Source organism: Callorhinus ursinus, unplaced genomic scaffold (assembly GCF_003265705.2).
Source record: "Callorhinus ursinus isolate GAN/ISIS: 27379988/994484 unplaced genomic scaffold, GSC_fseal_2.0 scaffold9, whole genome shotgun sequence".
Classification (NCBI taxonomy): Eukaryota; Metazoa; Chordata; class Mammalia; order Carnivora; family Otariidae; genus Callorhinus; species Callorhinus ursinus.
Window position 1 is genome coordinate 31,528,853 of NW_027397071.1, and position 18,211 is coordinate 31,547,063.

The following is an 18,211-nucleotide window of genomic DNA, read 5'->3' on the forward strand; positions in this document are numbered from 1 at the left end:
GCACACTCCTTTGTAACACAATTAGCACATGTTTTATCTTTAATTTAAAAGGAAAAATGATAACCCATCAGACACAAATAATTCTTTACACTTTCCACATTCCTATACTTTCTGTACAGTTACTACATTTGTGCAGTTAAAAAAGAAAAGATAAAGTTCTAACTCTAAATTGGCTTTTTAAAATTTCCCTATCACATACTAAAGTATGGTCATTGATAATTTGTATGACAGTATATCAAAATTTTCTGGAGCTCCCGAAAATTAATACCAAAACCTCACTGGTGAAACATAAACCATATAATCTGATCTCATTATTCACATTAAACAAGATGAATGACTAAATTTTTCCAAATTGATTCTGCTTTGTTGATACAGAAAAAAAAAAGTTTTTTCCTTCATGCTAAATTACAAAATTAACCTAAAACATGTTACAAACATAGAAACATTAAAAGATACTAATTACACAAACCTGAATAAATCATCTGGCATTCTGTCATTTACTCCTGGTGACATAACAAATTCCATTTGTTGTCTTATCATTCTGAATTATAAAATCTGAGATGAACCTTACAAAGGCACATCAATTTTTTTCCACAACCATCCTGACTGATTGATTGAACTATACAGAAATTCAATTTGCATGATTTTTTACTATTTGGTGTAAAGTGTACGGTGCCTGCACTTTCAGCTGTCAGAAGAAATTCACCCTACTCTGGAAGCACTTTAACTTCCAGTGACCTTTAAGTTTTACAGACACTCTAAGAGAGTCTCGAAATGTCACAAGAAAAGGCAAACCTGCCTTGCTCTTTTTCATGGCTAAAGTTGCAGTTTAGTCTCGTTATATCTTCCATTCCTAATCTGAAGAGCTGCAGGATCTCTAAAACATAGTTGCTTACTCATAATTAACCTTACCTGCAGCAGAGAGCCAGAATAGCAGCCCCTTACCCTGTGATAAGATTGGGCTGGACCCAAGCGATGGAGGGAAAAGAGCCAACTCTGCCCACAGCACTACCTGTAGCTCCCAAAGAGGTGGTCGGGGGTAGGGGAAGCGAGGGTTGGGATGGTACAAGGGACTTCTTTATCCGGACCATATTTGGGGAATTGTTCTAGTGAGTGCATCCCCTCGCTCTAAAGAGAAAGGGAGTCTCGGGGAACACTCTTCTACCTCGATCTCTCCATCCGGCCCTTCGCGCTCGGCCCTCACGCCGGAGCCGGGGAGAAGGCTGTGGAGGAGGAAGGCAGCTGGTCCCTAGGGCCCCCACAAGCAGCTACCGGCGGCCGCTGCGAGGCCTGGACCATGCCCGCGGCCTCGGGGCTCCGACCCGGAGGGACGGTCGATGCCCCGCGCCCGCCCGCCCGGCGGGTACCCAGACCCGGCCCTTGACTCACCGCTCTCCACCTCGCTGCCTTTCTTGGCGGTCGCCGCGTTCCCCATGACTGGGGCGATGGAAAGAAGGGGTCAGGGAGGGGAAGGCGGGCTGGGGCCGTCCCCGCCGCTCCACAGGCTGAGGCAAGTCCCGCTTCTGCACCGATCAAAGCGGTGAGTGCTCCCGGCTTTGGCGCCCCGAGTCCGGGCGGGAAAACTGGACCGGTTCGGAGGGCAGGGCTTCGGCCAACTCTTCAGCCCGGGAGGCAGCAGCTGTGGCAGCGGCAGCGGCGGCGGCGGCGGCGGCGGCGGCGGCGGCAGCGGCGGCGGCGGGCAGACACTCCCCTTTCCCGCGCCCCGCCCCCCTTGCTCGCCTCCCCTCCCAAGCCCCGATCTTTCTCCCCCGGCTGGCGCGCGCGCCGGAAGTGACGTATCGTCCTGGACGAGGGCGGCTGGGTGAGGGGGCCTGATCGGGGTCGGCTGATGGGGTAACCCTGACAGACACCTCCGCGGCCCGCTGAGCTGGAGTGTTGTCGCCAGGGATTGAGCTCGAATGCTCATCCCTGAGATATGGGAGGCGACGTGAGAACCGTTAGCTTCGAAGAACCCGTCGTCTTTCAGCCTGGAGTCCCCCATGTCCTGGAGCGGGGCCGCGGGAAGCCCTGTAGGGCCTCGGGTGCTTTCTTTGTGCACCGTATCCTGTCGGCTCCTCATTCAAAGGCTGCCTTCTCCAGACAGGCCGGGGAGAACCGCACGAGAGATCACATTCGAGGGAAACCCCCCTAGTTCTTGCTTCTGGCGGGGGCAGACTGCTCAGCATGCGCCACGGAAACAACCTTGTCCTTAATCTCGATTGTGGCTCGGAGCCTCCCTTTACTTCGAAGATTCAGGTATTCATTGAGCCCGAGACCACGTTGTCTTCCCGGTTCTCAGGCATCAGTCGCAAGCCCTTTGATGTTTCCAGTGCGGTTTTCATTCGCCGCGATTTTGTGGGGTCACTCAAGTTTTTGTCGGACATCCCAGGTGGAGATAAGGAAAATATTTCTGCACCATGTCTATTAATGCGAGGCATTGTATTTAGCAGCTTTCTGTGTAGATGTTAAAATAAATGCATTCCCAATTGATAATTGCGTTTTATTAATATACATAGAGCACTTATTAATATACTTAGAGCGCTTGAATTTTCAAATAGCTTTATTTATCGGGTGATTTATGTGGCAGTGTTTTTGTTGCATGTTCCTTTGAACTTTGTATCTGTTCCAAACCTAATGCAGAAATCCTGTTACTTCCTGAGGACGAGACCACATAAACTTACTTTGTGTCCCCAAGGCACCAGACCTGGCACAGTAGGGTTTAATGACACCTGCTGACTTGCAAGTAAGCTAATGAAATTTTTCAGAATTTGTAAAACAATATTTTTCATTACTGACAAAAATGGAGTGCTAACTGAAGAAGTTCCTCAGTAAACTCTATTTATTATCAATTCTGTTAATGTAACAAATATTTATATTATATATACTGTATTCCAAGTACTGTAAAAATATTAAAAATTGATCCTCAAAACCCTTGAGATAATGTAGCTTTACCAGCATTATTTAGTGTGCAAACTGAGGAACAGAGAAGTTAAGCAATTTACCCTCGGTTACACAGCTATCATCTGGTGGAAGAAGGATGTGAACCTAGGTGGCTGGGCTCCAAAGTCCATCCTTTTGTCTATAATGTTGATGAGAAACCTGTGGATGTTGCGGTAAATTGCTTTGTCATTTGAAATCCTTTGATTTGAGATATAAGAGATTAAGAGATACAGTTTCCTTTTTGGGGAATTTCATTATGCTGTAGTCCCCCCTTATCCAGTTTTGCTCTCCACAGTTTCAGTTATCCACCGTCAGGAAGCAGATGATTCTCCTTCTGACCTGTCAGAAGGTCATATACATCCTTCACTTTACTTCATCTCATCATGAAGGCATTTTATCATCTTACATCATCACAGGAAGGGTGAGTATAGAACAATAAGATCAGAGAGAGACCACGTTCACATAACTTTATTACAATATATTGTTAAAATTATTCTATTTTATTATTAGTTATCATCAATCTCTTGCTGTGCCTAATTTATAAATTAAACTATATCATAGGTATGTGTGCATGCATAAGAAAAAACATTGTACATACGAGATTTGGTACTATCTGTGGTTTTAGGCATCTACTGGGGTTCTAGGAATATATCTCCCACAGATGAGTGGGGAGGAACTACTGTATTGTTTTGAGGGTTTCTATTAAATCCAACTAATATGAAAATAACAGAAAAAAGGGTTTGGGCTAGATAGGTTCTGTGTCAGCATGTCACAATGTTGCAACAATGTCACATCTTTCCAATCACATTAGTTTTGCGTTGTGGATGTGACATTTGCCCTACATACATGGAAGATTCAATAAATAGCATTAAGCTACATATATACCAAATTAAAGACAACTTTTTGATATACTTTATTCTGGAGAGAATCTTTCTAGAATCCTGGAATATTCATACTGTCCTCATTGGGGTGAGTTTTTATTTTTTTTATTTTTTTATTTTTTTTTTTTTTAAAGATTTTATTTTTTTATTTATTTGAGACAGAGAGAATGAGAGAGAGAGAGAGTACATGAGAGGGGGGAGGGTCAGAGGGAGAAGCAGGCTCCCTTACTGAGCAGGGAGCCCGATGTGGGACTCGATCCCGGGACTCCGGGATCATGACCTGAGCCGAAGGCAGTCGCTTAACCAACTGAGCCACCCAGGGGCCCCGGGGTGAGTTTTTAAATGTGTGCCTTTTTAGAGACCAACTTTAATAATAAAAGTGGTTATAGACATAATTAGTCCCTTTTCTTAACATGAGTTTGAGTTCTAGGCCTCTAATAAGAGGGCAGCTGAGTAAGTCATTAATTTGCAGAGGAGACCATTGACAACTGTTACAGAATTACATACATCATAAGTACATTCTGGAAAATTAGTAAAATATTCAGCTTTACAAAATTTCTCCCTTTCTCAATTTAACTTTATCGTTGGTTAAATTAAATTAATTATTAAAAAATCAACAATTAGAAATATCTTCTTATTCTTTTTTCCTTATTTGTTATATTAGCTTACACTGCTTCTCTGATTCAAGGAAGATTATACTTTAAGAGTATAGTTTCATAATTTTCAGTTAGTTAACATTCACAGTCTTTTAGTTGTAATTATATACAAGTTGTCTTTTCATTATTAGAGAAGAGTTCTCTATAGGAAACCACTGTTTATGTAGCACATGAAAACTATGTTTCAAGAATTTTTTTTTACATTCCAGAAGGGGCAGAAATGTCATTAACTGTTCAGTTATTCTTGAAATGATTAGCAGTAACATGGGGCAATTGCTATTCTTTGCCACAAATGACTTTTGCTATAAACTAGACAAGTACAAAGGTAGAACTATAACTTATTTCCATAGGAAAGCAGACACAGAAGGGGTCATACAGAGAAAAGACTTTGAGTCCTTTTCCATATAATATTTTATCTAAGAATCTGCAGCACTATGTAGCAGGGAAAATTATATTTCACTTTGGAAATAATTAATCTTACATTTTCTAGTACTTTGTAATCAAACATTTTCCCTTTTTTTTTTTAAAGGAATTAATTTTGTTCAGGTAGTTGGATATGCAATTAAAAGAACGTATTTCTTCATTTTGGGTTGAAACTTATTCCTTTTGACCAAAAGCCACTTCAAAACATCACAGATCTTTCCTTTTTTTCCTCATCTCTTCTTCACATGTTGTTTTTTTTAATCTGATCCCCACAACAAACCTACCTAAGCTAGACATATTAGCCCCATTTTACAATGAGTAAAACAAAAGTTCAAAGAAGTAAAGTAACTTGGCTGAGATCACTCAAATGGTAAGTGGCAGAACACTAGATTTTATGCCCTTTTCTGCGAGGCAAATGTAATCTCAATTCTCATTAAGATTAGATTTTATTATCTCCAATTTACAGATGAGAAAAATAAGGCCTAAGAACTAAGAGTCTTGGCCCTTTTCTTCCTAGAGGTATCTCTTCACTCAGGAATGAGAAAATGGCAAAAAATTAGTAAACTGTTATTTCTATTTATTTTGTAGTTTTATATTATCAACTTGATTTCCAAAACTTTTTAAAGCAAAACACTCTCAAAAATAATGTATGTCAGAAATAATTTGTTTTTCCTTTATAATCACCAGGACCGATAAGCTGAAGTTGATCGTTGTTGGAGAATATGACCAGGTCATTTGTTTTTATATTGTATTTTACATCGAATAAATGCAAGTGAAAATTTATTTAACCATTATAAGATAATTATTTTGAATGATGACTAGTAATCCACATAGTCTGATATTTCATTATTGTACAGTGTTGTATGTCCTAAACCAAATGATCCCACATTAAATATCATCAGGCAAAGGGCAAAATAATACCTTTGAAATGAGGAAGTAATTTTATAGTTAGTAAGTTACAAATATGGTAATTGTTCAAATCTTGTAGTAAAGTACAAAGTTTTGTTCTTGAGCAGAATTCTAATCCCTTTTTTTCGATGACAAATTTATTATCTAAAGTTCAATATTCATCTTTTTGGGTATTTCTTTACAGATGAGATTAAAATAGTTGACTGTGGTTAAGTAACCTGCTCAAAGTCAACAAAAATGAGCTAATAACAGTAGAATTGTAACTTATCTCTTATGTAAGGACTAGAATACAAAGTGTTTTAAGAAAAAAAACATGGAGGGGAGAACAAAACTAACTTTTTTTCCTTTCTTAATATGTAATACACTATCTCAGAAAAGGTATGTTTGTTTTGGATATTCTGGTTTTACTAGTGTGTTTTAGCAAAACTATGCCTAAATTTCTGCTATTTCAGTTTTGTGCTATGCATTTTTGAACTATACCTATAGACCAAAAATAACACCCAAATTTACAAAACGTGTTTCTTTATGAAATCACAATTTTTACAATTTAAGCCCATTTTTGACTAAGGTGAATCTGGCCCACTGAAATAAAACTCTATTCATAGTATTGACAGTAACAAACCAGAGTGGTGTGTGATGAAGTAGAAAGGGTTTGAGTTTTGTATTTAGGAAAATCTGAATTCATGTTCTGTTACAGTCACCATCTGTGACTTTCACATAAATTTCTAATTTCCCTTGGTCTTTGTTTCCCAAAGTGTGAAGTTACATGGATTAAATTAAATCATCTGTGAAAAGTACTAGGATAACTTTTGTCATATAATAAAGTCACTGTAACCCTGTGCCCACCCTGCAATAACATTCATTGTTTTCTTGTATTTGTGTTTCAACAATAATCCTTCAGTGAGTTCCTACTATATGCAAAGCATGAGGAGGGTATAAAGATTAACAAAATAAAGTATTTGTATAAGGCAAGATGAACATGTAAATAATTACGGAAAATAAGATAACTTTGGAGTAATCAGAGCTTCTTCCAGATGTGCGTCTCTCCTGGTTTTGTGGCGTTCCTCACAGCATGGCCCCCAAATGCCAGTCTTCCCTCCTGCCTCAAAGGAAGAAATGGAGACTGCCTCCTGCCCCCAAGCCGGAGGAGACGTTGACCTCTCAGCACTTGCCATAGGGAGAAAAAGAACAGCAAGAAGCAGTTGAACATATTGATGGAAGTACAAAATGAAATAAACAGACTGAAGGAAAAAGCCACTGAGGAGATTTTGAAAGTAGAAAAGAAATATAACAAACTCCACCAACCATTTTTTCAGAAGAGGTTGGAATTAATTTCCAAAATCCCAAATTTTTCGGTAACATTTGTCAACCATCCACAAGTGTCTGCACTGCTTGGGGTATTAAATCAGGTTACAGAATAGATTTTTATTTTGATGAAAACCCTTCTTTGAAAATGAAGTTCTCACCAAAGAATTTCATCTGAATGAGAGTGGTTGATCCATCTTCAAAGTCCACTGAAATCAAATGAAAATCTGGAAAGGAGTTGACAAAATGTTCAAGTCAAATGCAGACTAAAACCAGCAGAGAGACAGCGTGAGGAACCGGAGAGCTTCGCCTGGTTCGCTGGCCACTCTGAGACAGGTGCGGGTGACTTAGGAGAGGTCGTCAAAGATGGTGTTTGGCCAGATCCGTTACAGTCCAGCTTGGTTCCTTGAAGACGGGGAAGGAAAGAAGACGCTGATGATGAAGAAGAAGAAGGATTGGAAGATACTGATGAAGAATGAGAGGAGGAAGGGGAGGAAGATGAAGATGATGATTAGGGGAGCGGGGAGGAGGATGAAGGAGAAGATGACCAACGGAACACTGATGGATTCCAGCCCTCCTCTTTGAATTTTCTCCAATCCCTGGGAGCAAGGTGCAGTCTTTTTTTCCCCCCCTCTTGTGCTCATTCACCCTGTTTTTTGAAGTCTCTTCTCTCTCCCTTTATACTATGATTCTCAGTTTTTTGGGGGGAATAGTGGGAAACGAATCTCTACCCCTTTCTGTTCCAAATTCATTTCTATTCCTGTCTCAACAAAAACTATGGAATCAACACCACTGTGCTCTGCGGAAAAAAGAAAAACCTCCTGCTCCCTTAGCTCTGCTGGAAGCTGGAGGGTGCGAGGCCCCTGTGTAGTAGTACGTAGAATTCTAGCTTTTTTCCTCCTCTCTGTGTATTGGGCTCAGAGATTACACGGTGTCTATATGTGAATTTGTGCAGTTAACTTTTACCAATATGTGGCTGTCTACTTTCTCTTGTTTAAAAGAAAGAAAAGAAACTTTAAAAAATGGGGTTATCAAGGGTCAGCAAAGGGTGGGTTTGAGATGTTTGGGTGGGTTAAGTGGACATTCTGACAACATGGCTTCTCCTTTGGTATGTCTAATTGTGATGTTTAGTGGACATCCTTGCAGTTGAAGGCGACACTTTTAAAATAAAACTCTCTCCTATGATGAGCCAAACAGGCTCTCTCTATGTGACAGATTTATATCCTTCCAGCTTAGCAACTTAAGGAACAATGAGTTCTCTTTCCCAGTATCATATATTATAAATATTATAATTATGTTATATATTACATATAATTATACTACTAAAACAGTGGGGCGCCTGGTGGCTCAGTCTGTTAAGCGTCCAACTCTTAATTTCAGCTCAGATCATGATCTCAGGGTTGTGGGATCAAGCCCCACACTGGACTCCATGCTTAGTGTGGAGTCTGCTTGAGAATCTTTCTCTGCTTCTTCCTCTACCCCCCCCCCAGCTCGTTCTCTGTCTCTGTCTCTCTAAAATTAATAAAATCTTTATATATGTAACAGTATAATTATAATAAATATTATACTGTAAATAATTATACTTATTGGTTCTGTATAACCACATGACCATTTCTGTGAAGGGGGGTGGCAGGGTACCATGACTGACATGGAATGAGAGAAGTGCAGTTTTCTCATACAGGGCAGGTAAAAGCAACAGATACCCAATACGGTGAAAATCAGAAAGACTGCTCCTAATCAATTTTCCATCCTGGGTGACTGGATAACAGAAGTCAGAAATGAAGAAGATAAACTAGTTTTTAAATTAATGAGAGGCATATGACTTGGGTCATACTGAATTTGAGTTAAGAGTCAAAGCCATAGCTCTGAATGAAATCTCATTGAAAATGTAAAGAATAAAAAAACATCTAAGAATGGACAATTATGTAACAGAAAAGAGGGGAGTTCTAAAAGGAGCCTGGTGCGGTAGGAGCCTGGAGTGGTCAGACAAGCTCAGAGAGAAACAGGAAATGTCACAGAGGTCAAAAAGAATGAGAGAGTATCAATTTGATTGACTGCATGTTAGAAGTTAACTAATATGAGCAAAAGATTGGAAGAATATACAGCTGCTTGTAGGAAGGAAAAGAAAGCTGAAGAATCAGGCTTGGCATCCTCAGGAGCCAGGCAGCTCCAAAGAGTTGAAATAGTCGTTGCTGATTGACATCTTCCCTGTAATTGCCAGTAGAACAACAACAAAATACATATTGTCTTCAGTCTTGTTCTTTTCCCACAATTCAGTTTCTAATGAGAGAATTCAGTTGGCCTATCTTGGGTTAAGTTTTTGCTTCTTACCCAGGATAAGGCAGTCCTGGGACTCATCAGTGGGGAAGCAGAAACTTCCCACTACCAAAAGGATGGACTAGAAGTTGAGCATTCAGTAAAACAACAATGTCCATTACAGATGATTTATTTAGTGGTGTTAGTAAACACAAGTATTTCTCAGTGGTACTGTAAAGGACTACTTCCCCCCCCCACCCAAAATATGATGGACTTTATCTAAAATCATAGAGGTTTTTGGTTAAATATATGAGAAATATTCTGTTACCTGATGTGGTAGGCAGAATAATGCCCTCCCAAAGATGTCCAAGTCTTGATTACCAGAATCTGTGAATATGTTACCTCGATTGATAAAGGGAAATTAAAATTGCAGATGGAATTAAAGTTGCTAGTTAGCTGACATTAAAATAGGGAGATTATCCTGCCCTATCCTTATGGGCCCAATGTAGTCACAAGGGTCCTCAAAAGTGGAAGAGGGAAACAAAGAGTTCAGAGTGATGTGACGTGAGATCTCTACATCATTGCTGACATTAAAGATGGAGGAAGGGAGCCATGAGCCAAGCAATGTGGTCAGCCTCTAGAAGCTAGAAAGAACAAAGAAACAGATTCTCTCCGAGGGTCTCCAGAAAGGAACACAAGAGTGCTGACACCTTGATTTTTAACCCAATGAGATCCAGGTCTGATTTCTGATGTACTGAAGTGTAAAGATAATAATTTTAAAAACCACCAAGTTAGTGGTAATTTGTTTCAGCAGCAATAAAAAACAATACACCTCACCCTATTTTAAAAATAGAGTAAACAGAGAGTTAGGTTAAGTGATTTGCTAAATTGTCTGAGGCAAAACCAGGACTGAAACCCAAACTCTAGATTCTCAAGAAGTTCTCTACACTTCAGACAGGTGTGTTAGAAATTCTTTACACAAAAAGTCATTATTTGGAAACACTGATATCCTAGAAATAGGATAAAGAAGGAAAAGGCATTTCGGTTTTCTTCTAAATTATTCTGGTTAAATAACTATTGAGTATCCAATTAAAGAGAATGAAGTTAAATATGAATTTTTAGTTTTTGTGATCTGGAAGTTGAAGGGGTTATTTGAATATGTGTGGAATGTAGCAGAACCATGGTAGAAAATATTTAAGGTGATTTTTCAATTTCTTTGTTTCTTTTCAATCTGGCAAGTACTTTTTTCTCAATATTCATTTCCAAATGTCTTGGTTTATATTATATACTACTTATAACCATAATTATTCTCTAGGAAGCTTATGAATCTTGCTACATAAAAGGTACTGAGTTTTTTTTATGAGTAACTGCAAGTTTAGGAGTGGCTAGAGAGAGCTGAATTGCTCAGTCTAATTAAGGGAGAATTCAAAATTCCAGAGTAATCCAGGACGTAGGGAATGAGGAAGAGAGATGGGAAGGGAACAATTAGCAAGATGTCAGGAGTCTGGGGTTTTTACATGGAGTGGTGCAGACAATGGCAGCTAGAAGATCTAACATGTGATTCCAAGTTGTGTCCTACATAGCACTTAAGGTAGCTCCCAGGTCTTCAACTACATATTTGCTACATGCAACAGCTTTATATTTCTGTTGCTCTGAAGGAAATGAAGTATAAAAGACCATTTTTGCCTTTTCCTTAAAATTATGACAAGTAAATAGCCATGGGTAATATAGAACAAGGAACAAAAATTTCTCAGAAGCAGAAAATCAGGGCCAGAGGGGTCCATGAAAATATAAGCCCATCAGAAATGTGTATAAAATCATAAGGAGGACTGGATACTAAAATGCATGTAGGGCTGCCTGGGTGGCTCAGTTGGTTGAGCATCCTACTCTTGATTTCAGCCCAGGTCATGACCTCAGGGTTGTGGGATTGAGCCCGTGTCATGCCCTACACTCAGTGGAGAGTCTGCTTGAGGTTCTCTCTCCCTCTCACTCCCCCTGCTCTCTCTCTCTCACTCTCTGTCTTTCTCAAATAAATATATATATCTCTAAAATAAAATGCACGTAATAGGGATTTGAATCAACTTTTTGTAGGGAGTTAAGAAGCTGGATTGACTACAGAATCACCACCACCAGCACTACTACCAAGAGTTGTAATTGTAAATAAAAGTTTTCTATGTACCAGGCTCTGCACGAAACCTTTTAAATATATCACTTCATGTAACTCATATAGCAGTCCTATAAAGTGGGAACTATTACAGTCCCATTTCACAAGATGATCATGAATCATAAAGAGGTAAAATAACTGGCCCAGGATTTTACCCCTAGGAAATAAAGAACTAGATACACTTCATTTGAACCCAGATCAGTCTCATTCCAGAACTTTTAATCAGTAAAACCAGCATTTCCTCTAGTCTAGACCATCTGCATGAATATGATTGGGGAGTGCTTGTTTTTAAAATGCAATTTCCTGGGTCCCATTCCAGTGTGTTACATCAGAATTTTTTTGTATAAGTTCTAATTAATTGGCTTCTTAAAGTATGACCCTTACATGTGTGTGTAATCCTTATATTTAAGTGTGATCACTTAAGTTTGAGAACCACTACCCTATTGTGTTTCATTCAAAGCCAAATTAACAGTCCCAACACAAGGTTGGGCAGGTAACCCTTAAGAATACTTGGGATAGCACTGGATTTCTGGAATTGGTACTGAAAACTTATCTAGTATATTCATTCTCTGCTATCTACTTATATATGTGTACATTATAGGAATCAGTAAGAAAAGAGTTGGAGGTGGAAAACTAACTCATTTAATTACAAATAATTATTCAAGTTAACTACCCTGACTTACAGATAATACAGAGCTCCAAGTCTTTAGAATTCTTTTGTGTAAATAACTGCATTAACCTTGTAACCAGTTTCCTACCCTGTCTATCATACTTCCTATTAAACATTCCAAAAAATGTGAAATAGAGCATACCTAACAAAGACTGTGCAAAATATAAATTTACAAATTCAGTGGTAGTAATAAACCCAAAATCCATGTATCCGTATCGAGGCCAGAAACAGAATATTACTATATCTCAGATGCATCCTCAGATAGCATCTGAGACCTCATTCATTGCCCCTATCCAAAGATAAACCGTACCCTGAATTAATCATTCTCTTGCTTTCCTTAATATTTATTGTGGGACTTTTTGTTTTTATTTTGCTACCTAAGCATATAGCTCTTAAAAAACACTCTTCAGTTTTACCTGCTTTTGAAATTTCTAAGAATTTGTAAGAATTCTGTAACTTGCTTCTTTCACTCAACATTGTTTTTAAGTTATAATCATGTGGTTGTATATATACTATAGTTCATTCATTTTACATGTTTATAATATGAGTATACTGTTGTATGAATATGCCATAAGTTATATACCCTTTATACTGTTAATGGATATTGAGACTGTTTATATAATTTTTTAAACAATGTTGCAATAAGTATTCTTGCTTATAAACACACATTCAACAATTTATTTAGGCATATATCTAATAGTGGAATTATGGGTTGGTAGAATTTAAGTGTGTTCAATTTTCCTGGATATAGCAAACTGTTTTCAAAAGTGGCTATACCAATTTATATCCAATTTCTATTTTTCTACATCCTCACATACACTTAATTTTGTCTAACTTTTCCATTTTTTTAATGTTTTATTTATTTATTCATGAAAGTCAGAGAGAGGCAGAGGCAGAGGGAGAAGCAGGCTCCCCACCTAGCAGGGAGCCCGATGCGGGACTCGATCCCAGTACCCTGGGATCATGACCTGAGCTGAAGGCAGATGCTTAACCATCTGAGCCACCCAGGCGCGCCCTAACTTTTCCATTTTAACCAATCTGGAAAGTGCTTTTAATTTCCATACTGAAGAAATTGAATATAATTTCATATGTTTGAGAGCCACTTAGGCATCCTCATCTGTGAAATTTCTATTCATTACTTTAACCTGCTTTTCTATTGAGTTGTTACCTATTTTCTGATTGATTTTTAGGGGATTTACTGAATCCCAATCCTTTGTAATCTGTACTGTGGCAAATTATCTTCTCTCCATTCATGGTTTGAGTTTTTATTTTCTTTATGATATTTTTAATGTATTTAAATTTTTATCACCTTTACTGAAGAAAAATTGACATATAATAAACTGCACATATTTAAATGTACAAAAAGTTTTTTAAAAATAATATATACACGTAAGCACCCATGAGGCCATCGCCACAATAATGGTATTGAACATATCCATCATCTTCAAAAGTTTCACCATGCCCCTTTGTAATCTTCATACCTCTCCTTGCCCATCTATCTCCAGGCAATGACTTATTTGCTTTCTGTCATTATAGATTAATTTGCATGGTATAAAATTTTATATAATGTTCTCATGCAATATGTACACTTTTTTGGCCTGAATTCTTTCACTTAGTGTCATAATTTTTAGATTAATCCATGTTGTTTCATGTATCAACAGTTGATTTTTATTGCTGAGTAGTGTTCTATTTATGGCTGTGTTTATACCTATTGATCAATCTTTAGGTTGTTTCCAATTTTTGACTAATTCAATAAGGCTACTATGAATATTTGCTTACAGGTCTTCATATGGACATATACTTTCATTTATCTTGGGTAAATACATAGGAGTAGAATGACTGGATTATATGGGACATACATGTTTAACTTTTAAAGAAACTGCCAAATTGTTACCTTAAGATATCCTACCATTTTACATTCCCAACAGCCTTGTACAAAGGTTTAAGTTCCTCCACATTAGCACTTTAGTAAATCATTTTTTAATTTCAGACATTCTAACAAAGTACATTATCTTACTGTGGTTATAATTTACATTTACCTAATGACTGCTGATACTGAGTACCTCTTACTGTGCTTATTTGTCATCCATGTGTCTTTTTGGCAAAATGTCTGTTCACACTTTTTACGTATCTGTTAATTGGTTTTTTTCTCTTTATTATTGCATTTTTGAGAATTCCTTATATATCTTGAATACAACTCTTTAATCAGATATGTTTTTACAAATATATTTTTTCAGTTTGTAGTTTGTCTTTTCATTTTATTAACAGTATCTTTCAAAGAAAAGTTATTAATTTTAATGAAGTCCAGCTTATCAATCTTTTTTTTTTTCTTTTTGGATCATGCTTTTGTGTCATATCTAACGAATTTTTGCCCTAACCCTGAGTCACAAATTCCAAGTTCTGCTGAATTCTACAGAACAGTTAAGAAAGAAAGAATACCAGTTCTGCAGAAAACTGAAGAGGTGGGAATACTTCTCAACTCACTTTATGGCTCCAGCATCACTCTGATACCAAAACCACACAAAGATACTGCAAGAAAAGAAAACTACAGAACAGTATCAATCATGAACGTATATGTAAAAGTTCTAAGTGAAATTTTAACAAATCAAATCCAACAATATATAGAAGGGATAGTATATCATGCCCAAGTAGAGCTTATCCTAAAAATGTAAAGTTGTCTTAACATTTGAAAATCAATCAATGTAATTCACATTAACAGAGCAAAAAATTAAAAAATATATATAATCATCTCAGTAGATGAAAATCATTTGACAAAATCCAACTTCCATTGCTAATTTGGAAGAAAAAACAACCTCTTGGCAAACTAGGACAAGGGAATTTCTTCAAACAGATAAATGACCTCTACAAAAATCCTACAGCTAATATTCTCAGTGGTGAAAGATAAAATGTTTTTTTCCTGATGTTAGAAACATGATGTGTATGGCTGCTCTCACCACTTCTATTTAATATTTTACTAGAGGTGCTATCCAATGCAATTAGGTAAGAAAAATAATAAAATCCACCCAGATTGGTAAGGAAGAAGTAATATTTTATTTATAGAAGATTGTGTAGAAAATGTGGAATTCATAAAAAAGCTTTTAGAACTAATAAATGAGTTTAGCAAGGTTGCCTGATACTGGGTCATTATTTTAAAATCAATTGTATTTTTATATTTTTGTAATAAGCAATTAGAAATTGAAATTTTAAAAATAAAGTTTAAATATCATTAACAAATATGGAATGCTTAGGAATAAATCTGACAAAAGATGTGCAAGACCTATAAACTGAAACCTATTAAACATTGCTGCAAGAGATTAAAGAAGAACTAAATAAATGGAGAGAAACACCATATTCATGGATCAGAAGACTCTGTTTAAGATGTCAGTTCCCCCAACATTCATCTGTCAATTCAAAACAATCCCAAGCAAAATTACAGCAGGTTTTTCTTATAAAATTGGCAAGCTGATTCTGAAATTCATATGGACTGCAAAAGACTTAGAATAGTTAAAACAACTTTGGAAAGGAACCAAGTGGGAAACTTACACTACCTGACTTAAAGATTTATTATAAAATTATAGGGTATTAGGGTTCTCCAGAGAAACAAAACTAATGGGACATAATAGAGATAAATATAAGAGGAGATTTAATATAGGAATTTGTTCACACAGTGCTGGAGGCTGAGAAGTCTAACTATTTGCAAGCTGGAGAACAAGGAAAGATGGTGGTATAATTCAGTCTGAGTGATGACATGAGAACCAAGGGAGCTGATGGTATAACTCCAGTTTGAGACTAAAGGCCTGGAGGAGCAGGAGGGCAGCACAGCTGATATAAGTCCTGGAGTACAAAGGCCCCAGAATTGGGAACTCTTGTCATCTGGGGGCAGGAAAAAATGGATGTCCCAGCTCAAGAAAAGAGAATTCAACCTTCCTCTGCCTTTTTGTTCTATCTGGGCCTTAACAGATTGGATAATGCCCACCCACATTGGTGAGGGTAGGTATTCTTAACCCAGTGTACTGATTAAATGCTAAGCTGTTCTAGCAACACTCTCACAAACACACTCAGAAATTATTTCAGCAGCTAGCTGGGTATCCCTTAGCCCAGTAAAGTTGAAACATGAAATTAAGCATATGTACAGTAAATCAACAGAATGTGCTGTTGCCATAAAGATAGACAAGAAATCAATGGAACAGAATAGAGAATCTAGAAATAGACCTATACATATATTTTCAATTGATCCTTGACAAAGATCTAATAAGGTTAAGTTACACTCAGTGCAGAAAGATAGTCTTTAAACAAATGGTTCCACAACAATTAGATATCCATATTTAAAAAGTTTTGATCCATATGTCACACAATAAAGAAAAATTAACTAAATAGAAAATATATATATATAAATGTAAAACCTAAAACTTTAAGAGATTTTCTAGTTAGATTTTGCTATTAATTTCTAATAGCTGTTGCATAGTTGTTAAAGTACATTCTTTGCATTATTTCACTCTTTGAATTTGTGTATACTTTATGGCCAGTTATATGGTCAAATTTTGTACATGCTACAAGTCTGCATGAAAAGAACTTTTCTGGTAATAAGTAAGACAGTCTGTTCCATGGCAGTATGTCCTACCATCAGCCCTGAGCTGTTGAGCTCTCTCATTTGTAGATTCCTCATTGCCTTAATGAAGAATGTGTCCTCTGGGTTCTTCCATGAAATAAAGCTGGGTGGTCGATTCTCCAGTCTCACATCAAATATCTATTCAAAATTTCAACATCTGGAGCTTTCTGAGTCTTTAATACTGTTCCAAAGCATTTCTATTATCCCCACCTCATTTATGTTGGCATCATCATGTTAAAGCTTCCAAATGCTGTCTGAAACCATGTTAGGACTGGCTCCAGGCATCCTTGCCAGAATGTCAAATCACAAGGTACGGGAGGATGTTCCCCATGTCAATAAAATTTTCCCTATCCAGTCTTATATTTCCTTACCTTCACTACCACCAGTCTACTCCCAAAGGTATTCCTCTAGTTCCTGCAAGTACTTCTTAGCTGAAACCTGAAATTCCTTTCATGTATAGGGTGCAGTCAACTCTTGTTATTTGAGGTAGTTATTTTCTTTTTTTTTTTAAAGATTTTATTTATTTATTTGAGAGAATGAGAGAGAGAGAGAGAGAGTACATGAGAGGGGGGAGGGTCAGAGGGAGAAGCAGACTCCCTGCCGAGCAGGGAGCCCGGTGCAGGACTTGATCCCGGGACTCCAGGATCATGACCTGAGCCGAAGGCAGTCGCTTAACCAACTGAGCCACCCAGGCGTCCCGAGGTAGTTATTTTCTATCAAGTCATTGAGCCATTACTTGTAGGATAAATACATGGTTAGATTTCTACTAGTCTGGAGTCAGAACACTTTACTCAACTGATCAATACACACATTGCTATATGTATGTTTCTGTTTTAAAACACCTTATTTAATATGTAATATTGATCGTGGTGCCTGGGTGGCTCAGTCGGTTAAGCGTCTGCCTTCGGCTCAGGTCATGATCCCAGAGTCCTGGGATCAAGCCCTGCGTCAGGCTCTGCTCAGCGGGGAGCCTGCTTCTCCCTCTCCTTCTGCCTGCCTCTCTGCCTACTTGTGCGCTCTCTCTCTCTCTCTCTCTCTCTCTGTCAAATAAATAAATAAAATCTTTAAAAAATATGTAATATCGATTCATTATCATTGAACTCACAGCCAGTAGCGCTATAAAGGCTGTAAGGCATCATAGCTTTGTTACACTTGGAAACACTAGGCAACATTTCCAGAACTAAAAAATCACCAACAAGAAACACAAAAATGTGGAAAACATGATACTAAATAGACTGGGGAAAGGACTTGTTTACAGTATGAGAACTGAAACAAACATGGTCTTGTTTGACTTCAGCTGGGTGTGTGCAACAAGCAGCTCAGATTTTTTTTGCAGCTATGCACATGATGACAAATGACCATGAAAGTGCTGTGAGTATTGATTTTGGGTTACAAATA

General features: G+C 37.7%; 1 protein-coding gene and 1 pseudogene across 1 annotated transcript in view; one reads left to right on the forward strand and one right to left on the reverse strand.

Annotated features, from left to right (window-relative positions):
- The window catches only part of PRKACB (protein kinase cAMP-activated catalytic subunit beta), a 116,808-nt gene extending 115,140 nt beyond the window's left edge, over positions 1 to 1,668 (reverse strand). Inside the window, exon 1 of the mRNA XM_025871953.2 lies at positions 1,390 to 1,668. Within this exon, the coding sequence (XP_025727738.1) occupies positions 1,390 to 1,435 (46 nt within the window). The 5' untranslated portion in view covers positions 1,436 to 1,668. The remainder of the gene's footprint in view (positions 1 to 1,389) is intronic.
- Positions 1,669 to 1,801: 133 nt separating this feature from the next.
- Positions 1,802 to 15,329, forward strand: LOC141373424 (protein SET-like; annotated as a pseudogene).
- Positions 15,330 to 18,211: the final 2,882 nt, after the last annotated feature.